The 13,507-nt window shown below is 42.5% G+C and overlaps 1 protein-coding gene across 15 annotated transcripts in view; it reads right to left on the bottom strand.

Annotated features, from left to right (window-relative positions):
- The window catches only part of LOC124037908 (receptor-type tyrosine-protein phosphatase F-like), a 448,750-nt gene that overhangs the window by 207,955 nt on the left and 227,288 nt on the right, over nucleotides 1-13,507 (bottom strand). For all 15 annotated transcript variants that reach the window (XM_046353139.1, XM_046353145.1, XM_046353141.1 and 12 more), the window contains exons 3-4: nucleotides 12,587-12,732; nucleotides 9,250-9,391 (exon numbers count right to left, since the gene is read on the bottom strand). In XM_046353139.1, coding sequence (XP_046209095.1) covers nucleotides 9,250-9,391; nucleotides 12,587-12,732 — 288 coding nt within the window. The remainder of the gene's footprint in view (nucleotides 1-9,249; nucleotides 9,392-12,586; nucleotides 12,733-13,507) is intronic.

The raw sequence follows: 13,507 nt of genomic DNA, 5'->3' as shown, positions 1-13,507 counted from the left end.
ATAATAGAGCAGAGTCTGTAAAAAGAACCAAATATCCCATCACTGCAAGACACCAATATTGGCCATTCATATTTAATGCATTGTACCATAAAACATTAGATAAACTAGAATGACACTCTCACTTATGTTTGCACAAAAAGCTGTGCGTAAACCCTGCCCCAAAATATTTTAATGAGCCGCCTCCCCTACATTTTAATTACGACCAAAAGAGCAAAGAACCCTTTTGTGAACTGTAAATAACCATTGAAGACCCCAATGGTTATTTAACTCATTGTAGTTCCACATAGAACCATTGCTCTTCCCAAAGATCTATTGAGGAACCCTCATTTTTTTGTGTGTATGCTGTAGTAATTTATTACCTCCAGTGCTAGACAGTCCTAAGGGACCCTCCACTGCCACTCCCTCGGTCTTTCTATCTCCCTCTCCCCCCTCCCTCCTACCTGGATCTCTCTCGCTCCCTCTCTGCCCTTGCTTCTTTCCTCAGACTCTTTCCCCCATCCCCTCCTCCCTCGTTCCCCATCTTTTTTTTCTCCCTACAACCTCTGTCGATAACCCCCCCTTCCTCTCACCTCCCTCCCACTCCTCATCCTATCATCTCACTGGGCACGTCTCCAGGTAATAGCGAAGACAGAGAGAAAACAAAGTGAAGATGACAGAAGTAATTTTGGATCAGTGCTTAGCCATATGGGCCGAGGACAAACCACTGGGCTTTGCTTCATAAATAATACAGATCACACCATCTGCATCTTTCAAGAAGCAGGATACCAGTTTTTGGTCCGGCATTTTCAATACTTTATCCAGTGTCTGCGTTCAAACAATTGACCCCAATCCATGCACCTCCATATTCAGAATAACCCCAGGGAACAATGTTACAAAAAATACAGGATCAGGCCCAAATCCCCGTCATCCGCGTGAAGAAGAGACGCCAATACAGGGACGCAGTTCCGGGTGCCTTGTGAGAATTTGTTGACGAGTGGTTAACACGCCTCTACCATCCATCCTACTGGCCAACGTGCAATCATTGGAGAATAAACTGCATGAGCTACGTTCGAGACTATCCTACCAACGGCACAATAAAAACTGTAATATCTTATGTTTCACCGAGTTGTGGCTTAATGACGACAAGACAGCAAGACAGATTTGGTAAGACAAGGGGTAGTGGTCTGTGTCTATTTGTCAATAACGGCTGGTGTGCGAAATCTAATTTAAGTGCAATCACACAACAGAGATTATTTATTTTATGAAATAGTGAAGTTGTAATTTTTCCTCTAAGTTCTGCACAAACTGCACAAACTGCACAAGTTCTGCACAAACTGTTAGAAATCGTCTCAGGGAAGCTCATCTGCATGTTTTTGTCCTCACCAGGGTCTTGACCGGACTGTCACCAACTTCAGTGGGTAAATGCTCACCTTCGATGGCATCTGGCACGCTGGAGAAGTGTGCTCTTTACGAATGAATCCTGGTTTCAACTGTACTGGGCAGATTGCAGACAGTGTGCATAGCGTTGTGTGGGCGAGCGGTTTGCTGATGTCAACGTTGTGAACAGAGTGCCCCATGGTTGGGCAGGCGTAAGCTATGGACAATGATGGCAATATGAATGCACAGAGAAACCATGACAAGATCCTAAGGCCCATTGTCTTGCCATTCATCACGTCATGTTTCAGCATGATAACGCACGAGCCCCATGTTGCAAGGATCTGTACACAATTCCTGGAAGCTGAAATTGTCCCAGTTCTTCCACGTCCTGCATACTCACCAGACATGTCACCCATTGAGCCTGTCTGGTATGCTCTGGATCGATGTGTCCAACAGATTATTCCAGTTCCTGACAATATGCCGCAACTTTGACCAGCCATTGAAGAGGAGTGGAACAATATTCCACAGGCCACAATAAACAGCCTGATCAACTCTATGCGAAGGAGATGTGTCACGCTACATGAGGCAAATGGTGGACACACCAGATACTGACTGGTTTTCTGATCCACACCCCTACCTTCTTTAAGGTATCTGTGATCAAACGATGCATATCTGTATTGCCAGTCATATCAAATCCATAAATTAGAGCCTATTGCATTTATTTAAATTTACTGATTTCCTTATATGAACTGTAATGCAGTAAAATCTTTAAAACTGTTGCACGTTGTGTTTTTCTTTTAGTTCAGTGTACTTGTAAAAAAAATACAAATCATAAATAGTGTTAAAAATAACAATAATAATAATAATACAGATCATACATGTGTCTCAAATGGCACCTTATTCCCTCTTTAGTGTGCTTTATAGGGTAGTGTACTACATAGGGAATAGGCTGAAATTTAGGACAAAGCCCATGATAATAACTACAGAGATCAGTCAAACACTGAGTTTTGATTGGTTCCACATTTGGTCTGGGTAACCTGTGATCTATGTACCAAGTAAAGAAATAAAGCCTGCATGATGGAAGATGTCTCTTTAGATTAAATGTTTGTCAAATAAACCCACAACAAAGAGAGATGAGTGTTCGACTTTATTTTTCATTTGTATAACCCCTGGCCTCTCCTAAAATATGGGCGATTCCAACTATAACATATAGGGGAGGATTGCAGCCCTACTCGGATGTCTATGTACCATGACCACCCCTATAGTTGATGGACCAATCCACCCACCTAAGCTTCTCTGTTTACAAAGACTCTCTTCCACAAGAAGGACCTGGAAACTGGAGGACCTGGAAACTAGGACATTATACATAACATAACCCCCGCAAAAAAATATTTCAAATTCTATTTCAGATTCAATATATTCCCTCAGAGGCCTTCCTTTATCAAAGAGACAATTTTTATGAAAAACATTTGATAAATAGATTCAGTCCCACGGGGTAAGTTATTTGAGGAAGCAGTATTCAGTGTTGAAATAATCATTCCTAGTAATGGCACCAAAGCTACATCAGCCGTCTTTAAAGGTACAATGCAGCTGTTCTTACCTCAATATCAAATCATTTCTGGGTAACAATGAATTAGCATACGGTGATTGTAGGACTGGCACAATTACCGTATAACTGTGTAACCGACTGTTATGGATGAAGGATGTTAAGAATAGAAAATAACCATCATAAGAATCTTCATTTAAAGTACATTACCAGTCAAAGGTTTTATAACACCGACTCATTCAAGGGTTTTTCTTTATTTTTTAAAACTATTTTCTACATTTTAGAAAAATAGTGAAGACATCAAATTATGAACTGACACATATGGAATCATGTGGAATCATTAAGTCTCAAACAAATCAAAATATATTTCATATTTGAGATTTTTCAAACTAGTCACCCTTGACCTTAATCACAGCTTTGCACACTCTTGGCATTTTCTCAACCAGCTTCATAATGTTGCTTTTAAAATGGAATGCATTTTAAAAGTTTGTCAAAGGTTAATTTCTGGAATCTTGAGCCAATCAGCTGTGTTGTGACATGGTAGAGGTGTATACAGAAGATAGTCCATATTATGGCAAGAACATTTCAACTAAGCAGAGAGAAATGACAGTCCATCATTACTTTAAGACATGAAGGTCAATCAATCTGGAAAATATCAAGAAGTTTGAAAGTTTCTTCAAGTGCAGCTGCAAAAACCATCCAGCGCTATGATGGAACTGGCTCTCATGAGGACCGCTACAGGAGAGGAAGACCCAGCATTATCTCTGCTGCAGAGGATAAGTTCATTAGAGTCCCCAGCCTCAGAAATTGCAGCCCAAAAGAATGCTTCAAAGTTCAAGTAACAGACACATCTCAACATCAACTGTTCAGAGGAGACTGCTTGAATTAGGCCTTCATGGTCGAATTGCTGCAAAGAAACCACTATTAAAGGACACCAATAAAAAGAAGAGACTTGCTTGGGACAAGAAACATTAAACAGTTGGACATTAAACAGGTGGAAATCTGTCCTTTGGTCTGATGAGTCCAAATATTCGGTTCTAACCGCTGTGTCTTTGTGAGACGCAGAGTAGGTAAATGGATGATCTCTGCATGTGTGGTTCCCACCGTGAAGCATGGAGGAGGAGGTGAGATGGTGTGGGGGTACTTTGCTGGTACCACTGTTAGTGATTTATTTAGAATTCAAGGCACGCTTAATCAGCATGGCTACCACAGAATTCTGCAGCGATACGCCATCCCATCTGGTTTAATCTAAGTGGGATTATAATTTGTTTTTCAACAGGACAAGACATCAACACACCTCCAGGCTGTGTAAGGGCTATTTGACCATGCATGAGAGTGATGGAGTGCTGCATCAGATGACCTGGCCTCCACAATCACCCAACCTCAACCCAATTGAGATGGTTTGGGATGAGTTGGAACACAGAGTGAGGGAAAAGCAGCCTACAAGTGCTCAGCATATGTGGGAACTCCTTCAAGACTGTTGGAAAAGCATTTCACGTGAAGCTGGTTGAGAGAATGCCAAGAGTGTGCAAAGCTGTCATCAAGGCAAAGGGTGGCTACTTTGAATATAATATATTTTGATTTGTTAAACACTTTTTTGGTTTTTACATGATTCCATATTTGTTATTTCATAGTTTTGATGTCTTCACTATTATTCTACAATGTAGCAAATAAACAAAGAAAAACCCTTGAATTAGTAGGTGTGTCCAAACTTTTGACTGGTACTGTATGTTATTGAAATATATGATCATACATTTTTAAATATATGCCACGTTTATATACAGTATGGGTTTTAAATATATGATCATATGTTTCAAAATATACAGTAGGCCATGTTCTTTGATATATAAGGCCATATACTACTTTTCCGTATGGGCACCCTAGCCAGTCTCTCTAGCAGCAGTATAAGTGGAGATAGAGAAGAGGAGTTAGAGTTCTAACTCTGTGTAATCAGGCCCTTCATAAATTGGTTAATTCCTCCTCCGGACCAGTTTTCACTGCAGGAACCAGGAACCATTTAATGGGAACCATTCAGGCCTGGTCTGGGCTGTCCATGACACCCCAGTCTGGCCCAGGCAATTACATGCTGGATCAAGTGTGATCCTGATCTTGAAATAAACTAACCTTTGTGTGTGTATGATATTGTAGCATCAGAGTGTTAGTTATAACAGTATAACCATACAGTACATGGTTTAAAACAGAATCAAGGTCAGCTTGTTTGTAGAACTGTATGGAAAATGATTGGGAGGATGCTGGAGTTACAACATACAGTAGAAAACTTTCTTGTGTTAACTTTTTCATACAGTCAATGATGAAAAATACAGTACGATATAGTTCCCAGCAGCATCACTACTTCCCAAAATGGAGGTACCACTGTATCTCCACTGCAGCTTACTTCAACCAGCAGACAAACAGTATTACTGTGATTGGGACCTTCCAGATTCACTCTTTACTAACCAGAGTAAAGGAAGCCTCTTGGCACAACATAGCCCTGCTGTCCCTGATGTGGGGACTATATCCAGTTAGCGGGGTTTGTTGATGGTCGAGGAACACCAGTTAACAGCAGAAACCAGGGCAGCATCTCAAATGGCACCCCTTTCCCTATATAGCGCTTTACATTTGACCAGAACCATTTTGGGCTTATGAGCTCTATGAGCACAGTGTGCCTTGGTCAAAAAAGGTACACTATATAGTGAATAGGGTGCCATTTTATACTTGAAAACTTGATTTGGGACTCAGACCAGCATAGCTATGATCACAGCTAGCCATCAGCAGTCAGTGACTTCCTTATTCAAGCCACTCTGTACTCTGATGTTCCTGCACAGAGTGATAAAGCCAGGCCTGACCACGGGAATTAGACTGTGGGGCCCCGGTCTCATCTCCATGATAGTGTGAGGCCAGCGGTGACACGTGCTGGGCTGCCACAATAATATCCTTCCCCCACTCTTTGGCTTAATCTGACATGGGTTAGAGAGGCTGAGGCTGTGTTAGTCTGGTAATAATCTGTTGTTCACACCACTGAACACAGCAACAACCCACACCTGCTCAGGAAGACTGGATATTTGAATCTCTCAAATACTTTGCGAGTTTGCTTGAGGCAGCCTGGAGTGCCAGAATACAAATTAACACCAACATGGGACAAGATGAGACAGTGACAAAGAACGCAACACCAGAATCAGTAGCAGCAACACCAACCACATAACACAGACAGCGACAGTATAGTGCAGCATTTTTTTGTGCTATGGACTGGAATGTAATTACTTAGGCATCACCATCAATATGCAATACACAATATCTCTTTGTCATCACCATCAATATACGATATCCAATATCCCTCAGGCATCACCATCAATATGCAATATATAATATCCCTAGGGCATCATCATCATCATACAATATCCCTTGGGCATCAACATCAATTAACAATAATGATCCATTTCAGAACATTAGCAATAGTGGTGTGCTGGGGAATGCGGATGAGGACTGAGGAATGCCATAAATACTCCACAAATGAGGAAACTCTTTCTCCTCTATGTTTAACCCTCTCACCATATCTTAGTGTTGACTATCTCTCGGTTTCTGTCTCTCCTTCAGGCTTCAGCCTTTCTCCCAGTGTGCACTTCATGACGAATGCCTCGCTCTCATTACCCACAGTCTCTCTCTCTCTCTCTCTCTCTCTCTCTCTCTCTCTCTCTCTCTCTCTCTCTCTCTCTCTCTCTCTCTCTCTCTCTCTCCCTCGCCCTCTCCCTCTCCCTCTCCTGTGGAGGGAGACTGAGGAGTCTGTGAAGACTGTTTCTAGGTCTGCGGCTTTGTGAGTAACATTGGCTAGACCGCGGCCGACCTGATTCCCCATTCCACGGACCCAGAACCCCCCAGCATCCAGAACAGGACCAGCTGCTTGAGGAGGAGGGGACACACTGCAGACCTTGAGGTGAGTAGTTCTTCAGAGGCAAGCTTTACTCCCCTCTACCATTGACCTGCAGCCCTCCCACTGCAAGCAGGTCTCAGGGGAGTACCATCACTGATCTCCTGGTCTTGTGTTTCCAGGTGTGTCTGTTCACTCCTCAGGCTGTCCTTCCATCACTCTACAGATCCAACACCAGTCCCAGTTCCAGCACCAGACCCAGTCACACCACCAGATGAGGTGCAGAGGAGGGACCAACAGATATTAACCTGGAGCGAGTGGACCACATGGGAGTGCCATCACTGTCCTTTGGGTCTGGGGCTCCCTTGTGGGTCTGCTTGCTCCTCAGGTTGTCTTTCATCCCTTCTGCAGATCCAGCACCAATTCAGATACCAGTTTTCAGCACCAGCTCTAGCACCAGACCACCAGAAGAGGCACGGAGGAGGGACCAGATCAGACGTTCACACGGAGTGAACAGGCCACAGGAGAGTACTACCATTTGGTTTCCCTGATTTGAATTGAGTACTTATTGTTTGAATTGTTTACTATTTTCAATTTTAACTTAATGATGGATTTAATTTGAACTTGTTGAACATTTAAAACTTCATGAAAAACCCCAAATAAATTGACCTTTACCCAAGAGTAAATTGACATTTACCCTATGCATGTCCCAGTATTGGGAGAGTTATAAATTTGTTATAATATTTATATAATATCTTTAAAGACAAATCTAATGTACACAAATATTGAAGAAAAAATCAGATTTGCAGTGTACAAACTTAACATGATGAATAAGAATGAATAAGAACTCATGGGTGGCCAAAAATATCTATCTGAAAGCCACGCCCCCAATAGGCCATGCCATCTGTCTCATCTCCTCCACTCATCCATTACGCTCACCAATCTTCTCTCCTCCTGTCCTCTCCTCCTCTCACCATCCATTACTCTCACCACTCTCCTTCTCTCCTCCATCATCTCCACTCCCTGTCTTGGCTCAACCTCATGGAACAAACAGGAGTTCTGTCTAAAACATCACTGCTTTCTTTCCGTCATCCTCCTGATCCCAATCCTTCACATGCTGATGTACAGTAACGTGTGAGTGGGAGCAATGTGACCCAAGCACAATCCTTTTATCCATGAGTCAGCCTACAGTCAACCATCAGCCATGTCCTTCTCCCGAACACATCACACTCGATACACCAGGAGGATGTCTTCACACTGCACTCAGACAACATGTCTGCCAATCATAGCAGCACTATTGTTCAACACAGACAGACTAGGGTTGCTTTCCAAATGACACCCTACTCCGTACATAGTGACTTACTTTTGTCCAGAGCCCTATGGCTGCCCAATGTATATGTCCCAAATGGTGCCCTACCCTATGTAGTGCACTACTTTTGATCAGAGTCCTGAGCCCTAGTCAAAAGTAGTGCACTATATAGGGGATAGGGTGCCAATTGAGACACAGATTAAGACTGATCAGACACCAGTCTAGTACATGCTACAAAGCCCCCCTATCTGGCTCCTCTATCTATCTGCATACATTTACATCCGACTGATGGTAATTCTGCCATTAATCTGATCCTAGATCAGCTTATACCGATCCCGGTTAACACCAATAACCTCAGCACCCAGCCACACGCCTAACAAAACCTTTGGTAGTTCTCAGAATGTGTCCCAAACGACACCCTATTCCAAGAGTCCTATGGGTACTAGCCAAAAGCAGAGCACTACACAGGAAATAGGATGCCATTTGGGGGTTTTCCAGAAGTCTTGGGGGTTTTCCGGCTATGTTTGCTGAGCAAGCCAGGATGGAAGTCAGCCAGCCTGACGGTATCTACATTATCGTCTCCTAGTCCAGATAATGTGTTCCTAGGTGATTTGGAAAAACCCTGCCAGCCGGCGAAATGTTTGCAAATATTTCTCTATCAATTTGAGTGTGGATAAAATAATTGTTGTTTCCACTGTCAGGAGAGGAAAAAACGAATTTCACACAGACCCCTCTACAGTAGCTATAAGCTTCAGAACAAAAACAATTCCCGCAGTCAGATTGTAGATTCATGGTTGGAAAGTGTAATAAAATAGAGATGTCAAGACACATCTCTAATCAGTACATCTAACAGCTACGGGCGAATCACAAACTGATGTATTGTTTCTATTTCATCAACCAAGCGGGCTACCAAAAGTAGCAGGACATAAAACGACATCGTTGGAATCTGTGTGGACATATTGAGCCTCGCTGATCCAGACAGAGAAACTCATTGTGGCAGGAATAGATGAGAATAAGAGAGATGAGTGAGACAGACACAGAGAGAGAGAGGGAAAGAGAGAGTGTGTTTGTGCCTGTGCATATAAGTGAGAATGAGAGAGAGAGAGAAAAAGCTTTATAAAAATAATGATCGAGAGAGAGAAAGAGAAAAGGAGTGAGAGAGGTGTATCGTACCTTCCAGGACGGTGAGTTTGGCGCTGGTGTTGATCTCTCCCACGCTGTTGATGGCAGTACACTCATAGATGGCCTCGTCCCTGTGGGTCCTCAGGGGCTGGATACGCAGGACAGACCCTGAGCCATCGTCAAACTCTATCACCTAAAGACACGGATGGGGAGAGGAGATAAAAGGCATTACAATCAGACCTATGGTCGTCCTGTGACTAAGATTCAAATCTAAACTGATTTAAACGGTCATCTTAGCACGGGCATCCCTTTGATCGCTATTTCATCAACACGTACAGGACCACCAGAGCACTGTAGAGCCCACTGAGCCAAGGGAACACTCCTTTTTGGATCACTGGCAGGGGGACTAATATAGGGGTAACTTCTACTTACTCCGTAGGCGGGACTGAGGAACTGGGTTTATAACAAGAGTACAGACTATGCTCCAATTCTACCCAGTCTGCACAAGCATACCTGGCATACCCGACCAAACTCAAACTCTACTAAGCCATCTCAAATAGAGACTACTCTATTCTGATCTCAATTGAATAGGACCCTCCGACATTGCATGACTTTGTTGCTGCCCTATGCTCCACAGGCAGGTAGCTAAGAGGAGTAGGTAAGTATGATCTGATACAATCACCCGATTAGAGAGAAATATGTTGTATGAAATGATGACCCTGAGTGGACAGCAGGTATTTCAGGAAGGCCTTTCAGGAAGCCAGACTTTAGGGTGGTAAAGAATTAGAGGTCACAGGTCAAGGGAGTGGGTCTCCTAAACTTCCTTCCACTGCAGTGGAAACTCTCTGACCCAAACATCCACATGAGAGGATGAGAACATTCCAGAACATTCTTTACTCCAATGACTAGATCTGTGTCAGTCGAGCACACCTAGGTTCTAATAGTATGACATTTTTCAATCACTTTGAGCGTTCACTTGAGCCTGCCTAGAGTGCCAGATAGGCTGAGTTATCACTGAAGGGGCTATTCCCTTTGTTCCCATATTCATAACTCCCAATTCATAATTAATATACACTACCACTCAAAAGTATGGGGTCACTTAGAAAGGTACTTGTTTCTGAAGGAAAATCTTTTTTTTTTATCATTAAAATAAAATAAAATAGATCAAAGTACAGTGGAGACTTTGTTAATGTTGTAAATGACTATTGTAGCTGGAAAAGGCAGATTTTTTTTAAGTTGATCATTAGAAAACCCTGAAAACTGTGGTGCTGATAAAAGAAGCAATAAAACTGGCCATCTTTCGACTAGTTGAGAATCTGGAGCATCAGCATTTGTGGGGTTGATTACAGGCTAGAAAGAAGAGTGGGAGGCCAAGGTGCACAACTGAACAAGAGGACAAGTACATTAGAGTGTCTAGTTTGAGAAACAGATGCCTCACATGTCCTCGACTGGCATCTTGTTTCAGAAAAATTAACATATGTCGCGTGTCACTACTTTCATGTGCCTTAATAACAAACTTGTATGCCATCTATAAATATGAATACAGCTGTTAAATTACGAGCCTAGATGGTTTAACCACAGAAACAGCCAGCAACCTTCCCGCTAGCCATGATTGGTTGAGATAATGAGTGGACTGGACATGCCGAAAGATGAGTTCGTATTGGTCTGCCGCATAGCACGGATCTGTTTATTTGAGCTGGTCAGTAGATGTAGGAAATCCTGTTTAACGCAGCTTTTAATATATATATATATGTCCTCCTGCTCAGTTGTGTCCTCCCACTCCTCTTTATTTTCTGGTTAGGGCCAGTTTGCGCTGTTCTGTGAAGGGAGTAGTACACAGCGTTGTACGAGAGCTTCAGTTTCTTGACAATTTCTCATATGGAATAGCCTTAATTTCTCTGAACAAGTTTCAGAAGAAAGTCTTTGTTTCTGGCCATTTCGAGCCTTTAATCGTACCCACAAATGCTGATGCTCCAGATACTTGAGTAGTCTAAAGGCCAGGTTGCCTCTTTAGGCCAGGTTTGCTTCTTTAATCAAGACAACTGTTTTCAGCTGTGCTAACAAAATTTCAAAAGGGTTTTCTAATGATCAATTAGCCTTTAAAATGCTAAACTTAGATTAGCTAACACAACGTACAGAAGAGTGATGGTTGCTGATAATGGGCCTCTGTACGCCTATGTAGATATTCCAGAAAAATCTGCCTTTTCTAGCTACAATGGTCATTTACAACACCACCAACGTCTACACTGTATTTCTGGTCAATGTGATGTTATTTTAATGGACAAAAAACATGTCTTTCTTTCAAAAACAAGTACATTTCTAAATGACCCCAAACTTTTGAATGGTAGTGTAAACTGTCTCTGTATCAGAACATTTAGATTTGTATGTTGTTGCATTGGCCTATTTATTTTCTGCAACAGCACACTCATCCCTTACTGTAAGCAAGCTAGTGCCTGTGACTCCTAGTAGGCTTCTAACTAGAGACGAGATGAGTGAAATCAGGAAATTTGTGGCTATCAGCTGATCATAGCAAATGTTGTTAGCTATGCTGTCAAAACAATTTTCTATTTTGGCTTCATTTGAATTTGTTGCTGCGGACATCTGCCTCTTACTAGCAAACACTTGCCCCCTTCTCTCTCCATAACAGCGAGAGACACACATCACAGGTCCAACTTAAAAGTAGTTACCCAGTGTTCAAAACCGTAGACAGCACAGAGCACTTACATGTCAGTTGAGTGCTTGCTTGAAGCGGGAGGGAGGGGGATATAAGATTCAAGAGAAATTAAATTAGCTCGTTTGAGGTCTAATTTGTTATTTTTTTATATATATTCTTTAAGACACAATAAATAAAATATAGTATTCCAACTAGCCGATAGTCCCCTTTTTGCCCTCCTTTCTCATAAGAAGGCAAAAGGGCAGGTACTCGAGCACTGGTTGAGCTCGATCTGTGTACATGCCTGCTGGTCTGTCTGTCTCTCTGCCAGTCTGCCTGCCTGCCTGTCTGTGTACCTGTACCTATCTTGTCTGAGCAGGGTCTCCGCATCTTGTCTCTGCATTGCTTCAGGTGCTTCTTTGGTGGAATAAAAGGCAGACAGAGCGAGAGAGGGAGGTGGTCATTCAACTGACAACTGAAACAGACAGACTTGTGGTTGAATGCTGCTTTGAAATAAGGATGTGGGTATGCCCATAGAATAAAAATGAATCTGGTAATGTAATTAGTAAAGGTATACTATGTCTGCTTGGTGTTCCTGCAGTTTTTCTCAACCTTCTCTGTACGGGCAAGCTGATCCATTCTCATTTATGGGTGAGGATTAGCTATGTAGCTAAAATCTGTTGTACATCGTATATGTCAAATTAAATAAATAAAATACAGTAGTAGACAGTGTACCTCAAAGCGCTGAGAGCTGACTTTCTTGCCCTTCTTCATCCAAGTGATGCGTGGCTTGGGATCGCCCACCGCCTGGCATACGAAGGATGCCACGCCTCCCGAAATACCTGTCTGATCATCTGGAGACTTGATGAAACTGGGCATGCCTGGGAGAGAGAAAGAGGACATCCAATGTCAATCAATCAAAAAACTCCCTTTGAGGATGAAACCTCCGAGAGGAGGCCAATAATCTGCTGACTGAACCGGGTAGAAGTTAGGAATACGTACAGTGGGTCTTCACATACAGTAGGACCATGAAGATCAGACCAAAAGCAAGAGAAAGACAACAACAACACAGGACAATACAGCTCTGGGCAGGTTACAGGGCATTCAGATTTCCCTACCAGTTGATGTTCAGGCAGTAACAATGTGTTTTCAAAATCGGATACCAAACTGCCTGCAGCCAAATCAAGTCAAAAAAGTCTGTGAGTAAAAAACAGTCCAGTGCTGTATTGTCCTTCCTGTCTTGTATTATGTTGTTGCCATAATTCCAGTGCCTGTAAGTCTCACTCTCATTAATAGCCATACAAAACTAGCAGATACTACTCTCCCTCTTCATGCCTGAACAAACCAGCCCTGTGTGCCCTGGTCAAAAGTATTGCACTAAATATGGAATAGATTGTCAATTAGGACAGGATTTCCCAAACGCTGTTCTTGGCCCCCCTCTGGTTTCACGTTTAGTTTTTTTGCCTTAGCACTACAGAGCTGATTCAACTAATCAATGCTTGATAATGGAGTTGGTTATTTGAATCAGCTGTGCAGTGTTATGGCAACAAATTCTAGTGTCAAGAGTTAAATTAACACTGTAAAGCATTAAATGAACCCTATTGGTGTAAAATAATCTCAGTGTTGGTGTTAATAACCAGAGTTGAACCAAAACCA

Source organism: Oncorhynchus gorbuscha, linkage group LG06 (genome assembly GCF_021184085.1).
Source record: "Oncorhynchus gorbuscha isolate QuinsamMale2020 ecotype Even-year linkage group LG06, OgorEven_v1.0, whole genome shotgun sequence".
Lineage (NCBI taxonomy): Eukaryota > Metazoa > Chordata > Actinopteri > Salmoniformes > Salmonidae > Oncorhynchus > Oncorhynchus gorbuscha.
This window is presented reverse-complemented; position numbering and strand designations above follow the sequence as displayed.